The 12053-nt window shown below is 56.1% G+C and overlaps 2 protein-coding genes across 2 annotated transcripts; one reads left to right on the top strand and one right to left on the bottom strand.

Moving 5' to 3' along the window:
- Positions 1 to 2483: 2483 nt before the first annotated feature.
- On the bottom strand, positions 2484 to 4564 carry UV8b_08207 (uncharacterized protein; the record flags this gene model as incomplete). Its single annotated transcript, XM_043145704.1, has 6 exons — positions 2484 to 3131; positions 3228 to 3653; positions 3742 to 4092; positions 4197 to 4277; positions 4340 to 4409; positions 4548 to 4564. 6 exons carry the CDS (start codon positions 4562 to 4564, stop codon positions 2484 to 2486), a joined length of 1593 nt encoding a protein of 530 aa, XP_043001639.1.
- Positions 4565 to 10007: 5443 nt separating this feature from the next.
- Positions 10008 to 11421, top strand: UV8b_08208 (uncharacterized protein; the record flags this gene model as incomplete). The annotated part of the gene is made up of 4 exons (XM_043145705.1): positions 10008 to 10135; positions 10208 to 10275; positions 10356 to 10987; positions 11053 to 11421. The coding sequence occupies 4 exons, from the start codon at positions 10008 to 10010 to the stop codon at positions 11419 to 11421; spliced, it is 1197 nt and encodes a 398-aa protein (XP_043001640.1).
- Positions 11422 to 12053: the final 632 nt, after the last annotated feature.

A 12053-nucleotide genomic window follows, 5' to 3' on the forward strand; every position in this document is an offset into this window, starting at 1 on the left:
ACAAGGAAGGACGTGGACGAAACAAGCGCGGTGAGGAAAACGGGACGAGGCCGTCGTCGCAGCCCTGCCTGAAGTAATTAAGCCGGCGGCAGGGCGCGTGGTTGGCTGCGTGGGAGAGCCGGTGTGGAGAAGCCTTGTCCAGCAGTGCAGACTGCATGTGGTGTTGTACGGAGCACAGTACATCCACCAGACGTCAACGAGTCTTGAGCCTGCGAGAGTGCTGTGGGTGCTGTCTGGTGATTGCTGTGAGTTCTGCGAGTCCTGTCTGGTGGCTCCGGCTCGCTCTGCAGCAGCTGGAGCCGACGTTGGGCCTGTGCCTGGCAGCTAGCTGGTTGCACGTGCCGGCGCAAAGGAGCAACTCTGGTCAATGACTGGTGCTGCAACTTGCACCTGTGCTGGAGCAGCGGGCTGCAGCGGGGGGGATTGCAGGGCGGCGGCGACAGGCTGGGGGGCCAGGCGGCTCGCGGGCAGCGGGCAGCGGGCAGCGGGCAGCGGGCAGCGGGCAGCGGGCAGGCAGCGGGACAAAGGCACGAGGCCGCGGCGGGCTTCAGCCCCATTGACGACACCGCGTGCGAACCCAAGACACAGGGGCAGTTGCCCGACCCACTGGCGGGCGCGCGAGCAGCAGCCTGCCTCTGCCCAGACTTGCCAACGTCATTCCGACTTCTCTTCTGATATTTTCTTTTTTAATCTTCTTGTTTTGTTTTGTTTTGTTTTCTTTTGCTTCGTCTTGTCTTGTCTTATCTTGTCTTGTCTTGTCTTGTTGCCTTTAATTTTGTTTCGTCTTGTTTTCCTCTGGATTTTCCCCGGCTGCTTGTCCGCAAAAGCACAGGGCAAGCTTGCAGAGGTCAACTAGGTTAGGTGCACTCGACTCCGGTCTCATGCCGAAGCTAACAACCGCCGGTGGGTCCCAATTACGGGGTCCCAATTACTCCAAGAGTCAAGACCTAGGACTCATTCATGCCTGACCAGACCAGGCCGGCGCAGCGCAGCGCAGCTTGACCCAAGATTCCCAACCCCGTGCCTCCAGCATTCAAAGTCCCCCCCCCCCCCAGGCCAGCAAAGCAGGTTGGAGCTGCCTGCACGTGCACCAGTACGTCCGTAGAGTACACCAGCCAACCAGCCAACCTGTCCGTCCACGCCCAAGCTGACCAGACGGCTGCCACGCCGCCCCCAGCCAGCCGGCAGACCGAGCCACCAACAACCCAGGCCACTTTCGGCCAAATCCAAGACAGGGGTCCTTCACACCCCCGCTCCCCCCCCCCCCCCACCCCACCCCATCAGGCTAGGAGCAGACATGGTCGGCTCCAACCCGGCATCGGAAGTCGAGAGTTGAAACCAAAAGTGAGGCTCCTCCGTGCGACCCTTGCTGCAGCATGATTCTGGAAACGGGGTCCCAGCCGGCATGCCAGCCCCGGGGCGGAAGCCCGGGTTCCAACTCATGCCGCAATCTCTGGGCCCTTTTTTCGCTACATAGCAGGGTAGGGTACGTAGGTACGGAGCCCGAGTCCGGTAGGGCGAGGCGAGATGGGATCCATTGAGGCTTCCCCCTCGGTGCACACGCACACATTGCTCCGTACACAACCTTGTATATGTAGTAATCTCTTTTTCAAAAGAGATGCCCTGCAAACGCAAAACCAGCAAGCTACCTCTAGTTGCGACAACATCTGTGCCATCGCATGCATTGCATGACAAGAGAGCATCATGACATGACGCCCTTTAACAAGACACCAGACAGAACTAAATGTCCTCTTGCCTGCCGCAAGGGGCTTGACCCTGGGAGGGGTTTCACCCCGTGCCACAGGGCTGCTGACAGGGAGCATGCTGCCCAACAGTACTGTACATGGCGCAATGTCATTACCAGCAAACAACCCCCGAGGAAGTACATAGCCGTAATGTCAACTCAATACAGCAAACAACCACACAACCACCAGCCTAGCGTCATCTGCGGCTGTTGGGGCCTGCAAAACGAAATCCATCATCGCTTGAAAAAGACTGCCCAGCCGTCACCCCCTCCCGTCATCTCATATGAAACCAAAATTTAAAAAAAAATAAAATAATAAAAAGAAAGGCAGCCAGCGGGCTTCTAAACTCAAACCTGTCTGTTCCGGTTCCCTCTTGATCGCATCCAACAGTCCGAGCGTCGGAGGATAAGCCGTGGGTATATGCCAACAAACATGCAATTATCAAGCTCGTCGCGATGCCATCTTCTCAACAAAAAAAGTCGTCTCACGCTACCGTCTTGTCCCTTTTGACCCCCCTCTAGATGGCCCCGTACATGACCTCAATCCGCCCATGAAACCACGACACGCCTGTCCATCATTTCACAACTCGGGCGTCTCCGAATATCATTGATTTAGGCGGGCTTTATGCCAGATCCGGAAATGTGACGGCCCGTGACGGACCCATTCTTGCCTTCTCTTCTTCCTTCCAACAAAGCGGTCTAGCTAATCCATTACTTGAGCGGCCCAGTCAGAAAAACCCTATGCGCTTTTTTGCTTGGACTGCGAAGCGCCATCCCGACAAGGCAGTTCGGTCCCGTTGGTGCCGTTGATCTGAGTGGAGGCAGAATAGTCAAAGGAATGCGCCAGTCGTCGTTCAGTATTCTTTCGGTTGTTCACAAAGTCGGGGTAGTTGAGCGTCAGCTCAACAGCGCCATTGACAATATGATCGACGGCTTCCACCCCGAGCATGAAGGAGTGGTCCTGATTGCCGACTTCGTACCTCCAGCTGCCGAACCGTCCACGCGAGTAGATACCCATGTCCTGAAGCTTGGGCAACAGTTCCTTCAAGACGCCCTCACGCTCCAGGGAAGGCGTGGGGTAGCCGTGTTCGAAGGCACGGTGATAGGTGGAGACGATCTGATCCTCAGGCTTAAGCATCTCGGTATTGACTAATCCCTGAATACTGACCCTGAGCAGATTCTTGACGTCGACAGGCTTCATGGAGGACTCGGACACCTCGAGCATGATGGACCAGTAAGGGCCCTCTTTGGCTTCGGATGAGGTTTTGGTACCATCAGCAAGATACAGAGTGGGCAGCTTTTTGTCAGCCTGAGGTTGATTGTAGGGAGAGTAGTTGGAAAAGATGGTGGCACGGTAAAAGGGGCAGTCGTCCTCGGGGAAGTACAGCTAGAGATCGAGTTAGCACTTTGCTGACATCTCTTCAACAAGAAAAAAAAAAAAAAAAAAAAAAAAAAACGCAGCCTTTTGGCCAACCACACTTACCCAGCACTTGTCGCCAATGTACTCGGGGCGCTCACCACGAATACCGACACCGATGACGTGGGTGGTGGAGTAAAAGAGACCCTTGACCAAGGTCTGGAGTTCTTTGTTGCCCATCTTTTCCGCCAGGTCATCGACGGCCATGGTGTTGATGAGCTTGCCGTAACCAACGGTGCTACCGTCGGCAAATGTGACAATCTTCTTATCGGCATCCACCTTGGTGACCTCGCCATGCTTGCCGAAGCGCTTCTTCTCCTTGGGAAGGGTCTCGGCAACAGCAATCCAGATGCCGCCCGTGCCGTCGCGGGCAGGGAATCTGAAGGTGGCGTTGGGTCCCCAGTTGCCAGCAACTTTGTTCAGGATGACGTTCTTGGTGACAGTCTTGATATCTGGGGCGGCGACACGCTCACCGAGCCATTCGCATTGCATCTAATCCCGCAGCCGTTAGCGGGCCGCCCACGATTTCCGAAAAAACGATTGCCAGGACGACGGGTTCTCCCAAAGTGACCCAACTCACCTTGGTGGTGGGAACAGCCCAGACTTTGTAGTTGTAGGGGCGCATGAACATGTCGGCAATTCCTTCGCCCAGGATTCTCAGGATCCACTGGTCGAAATCCTTGGGCTTGGTGTTGGCGACACGGCACTCCATGGCAGCATCAATGAGTCCGTCAATGGCCTTGATCTGATCCTCCTTGGGTAGGATGGAGATGTTGTTCTGGAAAGGGTAGGGAACCCAGAGGCCCTTGTACCGGACGTAGGAGATGCGCTGGTGAGTGTACCAGTCATCCTGTTTGGGAAGAGCTTCGTCGAGACAGTCGTCAAAGTACTGGTAGTGGGAGAAGATGACGTGGCCACCAACGTCGTATAACTGGACTCGTGAAGCCAACTGTTAGTCATGGGCCAGGATATCGTTGGGGAATACGGCTGTTGGGTATCGAGCAGAGGCATTCGATGTCAATGTGGAGAACGTACGAAACCCTCTTCAGTCGTGTCCGTTCCAGCAAGACCGCCAGCTTTGTCTGAGGAGTCGACAATCAGCCACGAGGGGCCATTCTACCGGGAGATGAGGATTAGCTTGCAGTCAGTGACGCCTGTCAGGCGACGGGAGTTCTCACGATTTGATTCAGTCGCTTGGCAGCACCGAGACCAGTAGGTCCCATGCCAATGACAAGAACGTCAACGTTGCTGATGAAGGCAAAATCAGCGCGGGGTCAATTGCAAGCTGCAGGCCCACCAAGGCTTTTTTTGCCTGCCTCTTGTGCCTTTTGAGTATCTCGGGAGTAGAGATGGGGATAGGGGCAAGAAAGCTGCGAGGGGACTCACATGTCGGCGCCGCCCATGGTGGGAATTGTGAAGCGAAATTCTGACGGGTGGCTGGAAGGGATACAAAGGATGTGCAGGACGTTGAACGGTGACGATGCCAAAGAGAGCAAGAGAGGGTGGGAGAGGACGGCTGGGCAGGACAAGACCGAGGAAGACTAGAGGAATTCGCAATGCCGAGAGCAGTTGCTGGTGTAGTAAATTTCCAGCCAACACTAGTGTTTTGGTCTGGTAAGGAGACGGTGAAGGCACTTGACCAGACACAATCAATGGAGGGGTTAATAAGATTACTGCATGTATTCTGGGTCCAGGCGAAACCAAGCAGCAGATCCCAGCAACAGGGTCCTTTTCAGCAAGGAGAGGAGTCCAGCACAGAGAGCCCAGCACAGAGAGCCCAGCACAGAGACAGCACCAGGCGGCGGGGGAGGGGGGTGGCGGAGGAGGCAAGCTTCAAGCCACTTTTTGCTGTTCCTCGTCCGAGTTTGCCAAAAGTCGGCCTCTTTATCCTGTGGTTGGCTCGTGGTACGTACCACCCGAGACTCTAGTGACGAGTGACGAGCGACGAGCGACGGGCGGTCAATCATCAGAGCGAGCCCCTTTCTCCTTTTTCCTCACTCCGTACTCCGTAGTCCGTACTCGTCTCGTTGTGGTCAATGGTCGCCACCAATTTGGCTTCGCCAGCCAATAGCAGGCGGCAGGTGCTGACACCCCTGATTCCTGCCTCCTGGTTCCTGATTCTGGTTCCTGATTCTGGTTCCTGTTTCTGGATCCGTTGCGGTTGTCCGTTTTAAAAGGCAGATTGCGCACAGCTGGGTCGCCCGTTTGTCCAGGCGACGACTTTGAAGGGCTCGAATGAATGATGCGGTGGATCGGGCGCAATCTACGGAGTACATGTACTCACCAGTCATTCGCCAAGGTACCTAAGGTAGGTATTGATGCATCCTCATCGTCGGTTTTGCCCCTTTTCCACGCTGCGTTGGGTGGGCTGAACCATGACAGCCTAGAGGCCCTTTTCTTTTTCTTCGTCTGTTTTTCCTGCCTATGCTCTGGTGGGGGGGGGGGGGCCCAGCAAGATACAATTTCAATGTCGAGGGGCCATGCTTCCGCAATTTCCATGTTCGCAAGACTTGCTGCTGCCAATCGAGTGACGGGTGCATAATCGTCCATCGCTTTTCCCAACCATCCGCGCCCCCTCCCCCTGGCCTGAAACCGCTTATGTCGCGACACCAGACTTCTTTGACGTCTGCGACGAGCCCGGTGGGGCAGGCGGCGGGCTTACCCTGCAGCCCGACCTGAATTCTTCCCCGGAGAGCGACATCTCTGAACGCACACAACGAACCGTGGAACCGAACATGTGCCAACAGAATGGACACGACTTTCCAGGTGACGGCTCGAACTGGCCGCAGTGGGCCGAGCCGTCTCTCAATCGTCTGCCGAGTGCAATGCCATCCGGATTCAGGACTTGTTTGCCTCATGCCCAACACGGCACCCACCCAGGCTGGATAATTGGGGGCCGGGGTTATAGTCGATTCCTCATCTGCAATCCCTGTCGGGTCGAGCGAGGGGCAAAAACATCCTTGCCAAGCAGTAGCGTAGCGTTGACGCGATGAATAGATGTGTCGGTGCCTTCTATGTACGGAGCACGGAGTAGTCTAACAATACGACTACTATGTCGTCCGCAATATGGTTCATGTCACAGCAATCCCATCAAACACACAAGTTTAAATGTCAACAGGCTCCCGCTACCAGGCCCTGAAACAGAAGCCGGTCGCCCCCCCAAGCGTCGGGAGGTTATCTCGGCCGACTCCCGCCGGACTACGCGAAACGGCGTTGCAGCGCATGGTTGGTTGTGATGAAGATCGGTGGTGTGAGCGTCACTGTCGCAAAGGCTCATTAGCCCCTTTTCCTTTCCCCACATGCTCACGCCTGAGAAGAGCCATGTCGGAAGGAAGACCTGGACGATGGGAGGCCCAACGTAGGACCGAACCCGGCCAACTCCCGCGCATTCGACTGGGCTCTAGGTTATCTGCGCAAAGCTGACTGTCTCCGGAACGCAGGACAGTCGCAACCTCTCCGCGGTCAATGCCTTATCGTCGATCGTCATGCTGACTGCTGCTTGGTCAACCCAACGCTGCAGCAGATTATGATCCCGTACGTAGGATGTCTCCCGGGGATGCCATTGTCTCGGAAACAGATGAAGAGCAAGCGGCGGTTAACGCGCCGGGATAGCTTTGGGCCAAGGATCGCCAGCTGTTCAGATCCAAAGGATACCCGACGAAAAGCCTATGTTCGGAGATATTGTATCTGAGATTTATCCCTCGATGCCAAGATTTGAAGGTTAAGCTGGCAGGCACCAGCCACGCTCCAGTCGCTGGGCCCCAGACCCTGTCTCCTATGCCGGCACGGAGTACGGATACTCCATACTCCCTGATAGATAGAAGTTTGTGATGCGTACTCCGTACGGAGTACAGACTACGGGTATCCGAGCTTGTACTCTGGCCTTTGCTGATTATTCACGGCTGCACAAGATCTAGCTGCTGTGGTACAGGAGCGACGGCTGCTTTTCGAGGAGGAGAGAAATAAAGCCCCCAGGTGGTACAGACTCAAAAATAGTCAACTGAAATCAAGTCCAAGGTCCGTGGGCTTGTAACAAAAAAAAACTTCCTGGCTCGAGTTGCATCAAGCATCCAAGGAGCAGGCAGGTCACGGGTCCCGCAGATTTATCGATTGGTTTTTCGAAGCCCTGCTTGCCGATGAGGGTTGCCGAGAAGGCATGAACCGTCCGTCTGTCATTAGTCTGCCAAGCAGCATGCCGAAATCCCTGCTTCCCGGTGTCAAGATGGAAATGCCTGCTAGAATCCATTACGGCGGCCTAAGGGATTCGTAGTTTCGAACCGGTCGCGGTACGGGGCTACGGCGCAGCCATCCCTTTGACTTCGGCAAGGCCCCTGGGATCGAACGGGCTAGTGGAGAGCAAGGGATGCCTGGTATATCTCGACCCGAGGGAAGAAGGGTAAAGCCGGTTCGTGATGGAGGCCATTCTGCACCAAACTCACTTGCGCATGGCTGCCGTCAGCAGCTGTGGCTTGCTGTGGGGGGGGCGATGCTGCCCGAGCAGGGGCAGGCACGGACGCGGCAGCATTCGCAGCAGCATACCAGACAACGCCATCTAGTCGGACAGCATCACAATGGTATTCTTCTGCGATGACTTGAAGTGCGGAGGTATGCTTCCGTACCCATGCGGCGTACGTGCTGCTGTTGCGGCGCGAGGACCGGGTACTGTAGGAGGCAGGTACATCGTCACAGTACGGAGTACCAGACGCACTGCGCTGCGACGACCAACCTGATAAAGTGGGCCCGAGGACGTCCCTCGTTGTCTCACCGCAATCAAAGGGATGAAAGGGATGAAAGGGATGAAAGGGATGAAAGGGATGGACGGCATGTGGCTGTGCTGCTGACCCGCCGAGTGTTGGCTGCTGCGCCACTCGAGTTCAAGCTTGGTGCGGAAGAAGCTGGCGAGACGGACTGCCCCTCAACGCTTGCCATCCGCCGGAACCTGCTGGTGGTGGGTGTGGTAGTCGACGTAGACTTGCACTGAGCGCCAACGCTCGCCCTCGATGCTTATGTCAACTAGATTCCCGCCGCCCGACATCAGCTTGACGGGAATGGGACATGCGCACTAGATTGGCGTCGTCGGTAGGTGCTGGGCTCCGTACACAGTGCGGGGCTGCGAGTACAAGCAGCCGCCAAGTAGAGCAGCCAGACATGACGTGGGACGACCATCTGAGAGTATGTTGGTACCAGTCCGTACGTAGTACGGAGCACATATTCAGGTTTTCCTCCCAGCGCGCTTCAAGCCTCCAGGGGCACCAGTCGCAAACCAACCTGGCCAGACTTCTTCGCCTGCGACCAGTTTTCCGTCCGCGGACGTAACTGGCCTCTTTCTCACACACCTTGTTTTGCTTGCCCATAACCGTCGTCGTACGGTACGGAGCTCCTACCGCTTGAGTGATTGAGTGATGGTGGCAACACCCCAGGCCCCGCCAACTGTCTGTGGACTGGACTGCACGTCGATCCAGGTCGCATCAGCCCCTCAAGCCACCCCCTGAAGTGCCCCAAGCAAAGTCGGGCGAGTGGCTGGGACGGGATTCCTGCACTGGCTTTCAGCACGCAGCTTCTCGCTGTGCCAATGGCTGCTGGCCTTGCGCATTCCCGTCGTGGCAACACCCCGTCACCGTCAAAGTGGTACATGGCACAGTCCCGCAGCTCGCAGCCCGTTTGCCACTGTCGGTCGTCTGGTTCGTTCCAAGGTGGCTAGGCTGGCAGGCAGATTCTGTGGTCGAGCAATTGGAGTCGCATACGTATTTCGAGGCTGTCCTGAAGATGGAAATTTCCTTGCCTTTACACGTCCGTTTGTCATTCCTGGAGTTGTTCTTCCTGGTTGCTGGTTTCTCCAGCCAGCTGTCAACGGTAGACGGTGCGGTGCGGTGCGGTGCGGTCTGGTACAGTCTGGTATCTCTGGTATCTCGGGCGGGGCCTGCTGATGGATGCGCAAGGCAAGCACCAGCAGACGAGTACTCCCGAGTCCGGCGCGACAAAGGCTGGCTCGCTGGGAGGCTCCGTCACTGAGCTGTGCTGTGGTGAGGGCGGATTGGCCGGATTGGCGGAGGATTCGACCAGGCAGACCAGACAGGTTCCCGCCCCTGGTGGTATGTAGGTACCTACAAGTACCTTATGTAATACATCCATCCTGCTAGGGGGTGCGGCAAGCCCACGTACCTGTCCTGTCCTGTCCTGTCCTGTCTGCGCGCAGTGTCGCAGTCCAGTGTCGACCCTCGCGACTCGACGCACCGCTGGCTATGTGTGTTTTTTTTTTTTTTTTTTTTTTTGCCCTTTTCTTCCTCAGGCTTCTGTCATATGGCCACCTCCCCACCCCCCCCCCTCTGTCTCACCCCCCCAGTGGACAAGTTGCTGCCCCCATTTTCTCATGGTTCATCATCTCTTTGATCGGGGACATTCTTTTCTTTCCTTTTTGCTTCTCCCTGCGTCAGCCTAGGATAACACTTTGCAGGCAGAGGGCTCCATCCTCGCTTTCCCCTTCCTCATTGTCCCTTTTTCTCGTCCGCCATCCTTTTGGTCTCTTTCACGCCACGTCGATTGCATAATCTGCCGGCTTGCCCATCTCCCATCTCCCCTCTCCCCTCCACTCCCTTTTATTCCCGTCGTCTTGTGCCGCTCAACCACCCCCCCCCCCCCCAACGCGCCTCTTTGCGTCTCGAGGACCCCAAGGTCGCTCCATCCACTCGTTTGCGCTGCGCTTCAAAGAAAACGTCAACTTCTTTTCGACCTTGTCAGAAACGACCCCCTCCTGATCCTCCACCAAGGACGCTTTCCGCACCAGACACCAGCCTCGAGTTTTCCGCACACACACACACACACACACACACGCACGCACAAATCGCCATGGCTGACGAAAAGTCTCGCGTCTCCGGCGACGTCCCTCGTCCGGAGCCCGTCTTGCCCACCGTCAACCCTCAGGTTGACAAGCCGCAGCCTCCCAAGTCCTCAGTCCATCCCGCTCTCTACGTATTGTAAGGCCAACGCATTCTACGCAAGGTGACGAGGCGCTTCGGCAATGACACTGACTGCATTCTCTTGCCCAGTGTGTGGATCGGCTTCAGCTCGTCCGTCATCTTGTTCAACAAATGGGTTTTGGATACACTCAACTTCCGTACGTGCCTTCTCTGTCCTCGTCACTTTCTCCTGCCGTCGCCACCGACATGCACTGACCCAAATCATCCATCCTCCCAGGCTACCCGGTCATTTTGACCACGTACCACCTGACGTTTGCGACCGTCGTCACGCAGCTCATGGCCCGCTTCACTTCCCTCCTGGATGGCCGAAAGTCTGTCAAGATGACCGGGCGTGTCTACCTGCGAGCTGTGGTACCCATCGGCATCTTCTTCAGCCTGAGCTTGATTTGCGGAAACTTGACCTATCTCTACCTCTCCGTCGCCTTTATTCAGATGCTCAAGGCCACCACTCCCGTCGCCGTGCTCATTGCAAGCTGGACCCTGGGGGTGACCCAACCCAACCTGCGGCAGTTCCTCAATGTTTCCGCCATTGTTGTCGGTGTCATCATCGCCTCCATGGGCGAGATCAACTTTGTTCTCGTCGGCGTCTTGTACCAGATCGGTGGTGTCATCTTCGAAGCCCTTCGCCTTACCATGGTCCAGCGTCTCCTGAGCTCTGCCGATTTCAAGATGGACCCTCTCGTCTCCCTGTACTACTTTGCTCCGGTTTGCGCCGTCATGAACGGCGTCGTTGCTCTGCTGTGGGAAGTTCCCAAGGTCTCCATGGCTGACGTGTACAACGTCGGTCTCTTCACCTTTTTCCTCAACGGCCTGTGCGCCTTCATGCTCAACGTTTCCGTCGTTTTCCTGGTAGGTGACAGCGACGACATGCCAATCTCCGGGCTCGGCCAAAACGCTAATTCAAGACATTGTAGATTGGCAAGACGTCTGCTGTTGTTCTCACCCTCTGCGGCGTTCTCAAGGACATCATGCTCGTCGTTGCCTCCATGGCGATTTGGGGTACTCCTGTAACCGGACTCCAGTTCTTTGGGTACACCATCGCCCTGGGCGGCATGGTCTATTACAAGCTCGGCTACGAACAGCTCAAGGGCTACATGGGCGAGGCCAACCGACAGTGGGCAGAATTCGGCGCCCGCAAGCCTGTTCTGCGCAAGCTCTCCATCATTGTCCTGTCCGTCATGGTCTTGTTCACGCTGTTCACATCCCTGGCTCATTCGGGTGGCTACGACGCCAGCGCGTTGACCGATGAAGTTAGAAGTCGCTTCGGCAAGACGCGTAGTTGATGGGGCGCAAAACAAACCAGACCGCGACTCGGATAATGAATGTTTCAGCAACTTCCATATTTTTTTTTGTTTCAATTTTTTTTCAAACCCCTTCGGAAACCTGTTTGACCTCGTCCCCCTTTTCTAATTCTTTTCTTCTTCTTTCGTTTGCTACCCCATTTTCTTCCGGAAGCTTGCCCATACTATTGAACAAGCGGCTTCGGTAGGACTTGGCATTGCCCATGGGCAATACGAACAGTGTGGACTCGGTCTCACGTGGAGGCCTCAAAACAGGCCAAGGGTTATGGCGACGGATGGGCATCTGATGTATAACTTGTAGGGAGAGCGGGAAGACGGGAAGGCACAGCGCTGGAGCGCTCGCCGGCGGCGAATGGACGCAGCTGCGTCACCAAGGGTGTCTAATATGGTGTACTTTAGACGGCGTTGAATACTACCCATAGAGAAATGTGAAATGAAACACTCGGATCATGTCAGACACTCGGGCCCTCTGCGACTCGTTGGCATTCTCAACGGCGTGACCACGGTACCAGAAAGCAGAAAGCAACAGGTGAGAAAACACCGCCGCCGTTTCATCCGACGTCACGTCCGCGGACTCTGCACACCAGCTCGCTCGTGCCGCGTATCTATCACGT

Source organism: Ustilaginoidea virens, chromosome 7, assembly GCF_000687475.1.
Source record: "Ustilaginoidea virens chromosome 7, complete sequence".
In the NCBI taxonomy this organism is placed as follows: domain Eukaryota; kingdom Fungi; phylum Ascomycota; class Sordariomycetes; order Hypocreales; family Clavicipitaceae; genus Ustilaginoidea; species Ustilaginoidea virens.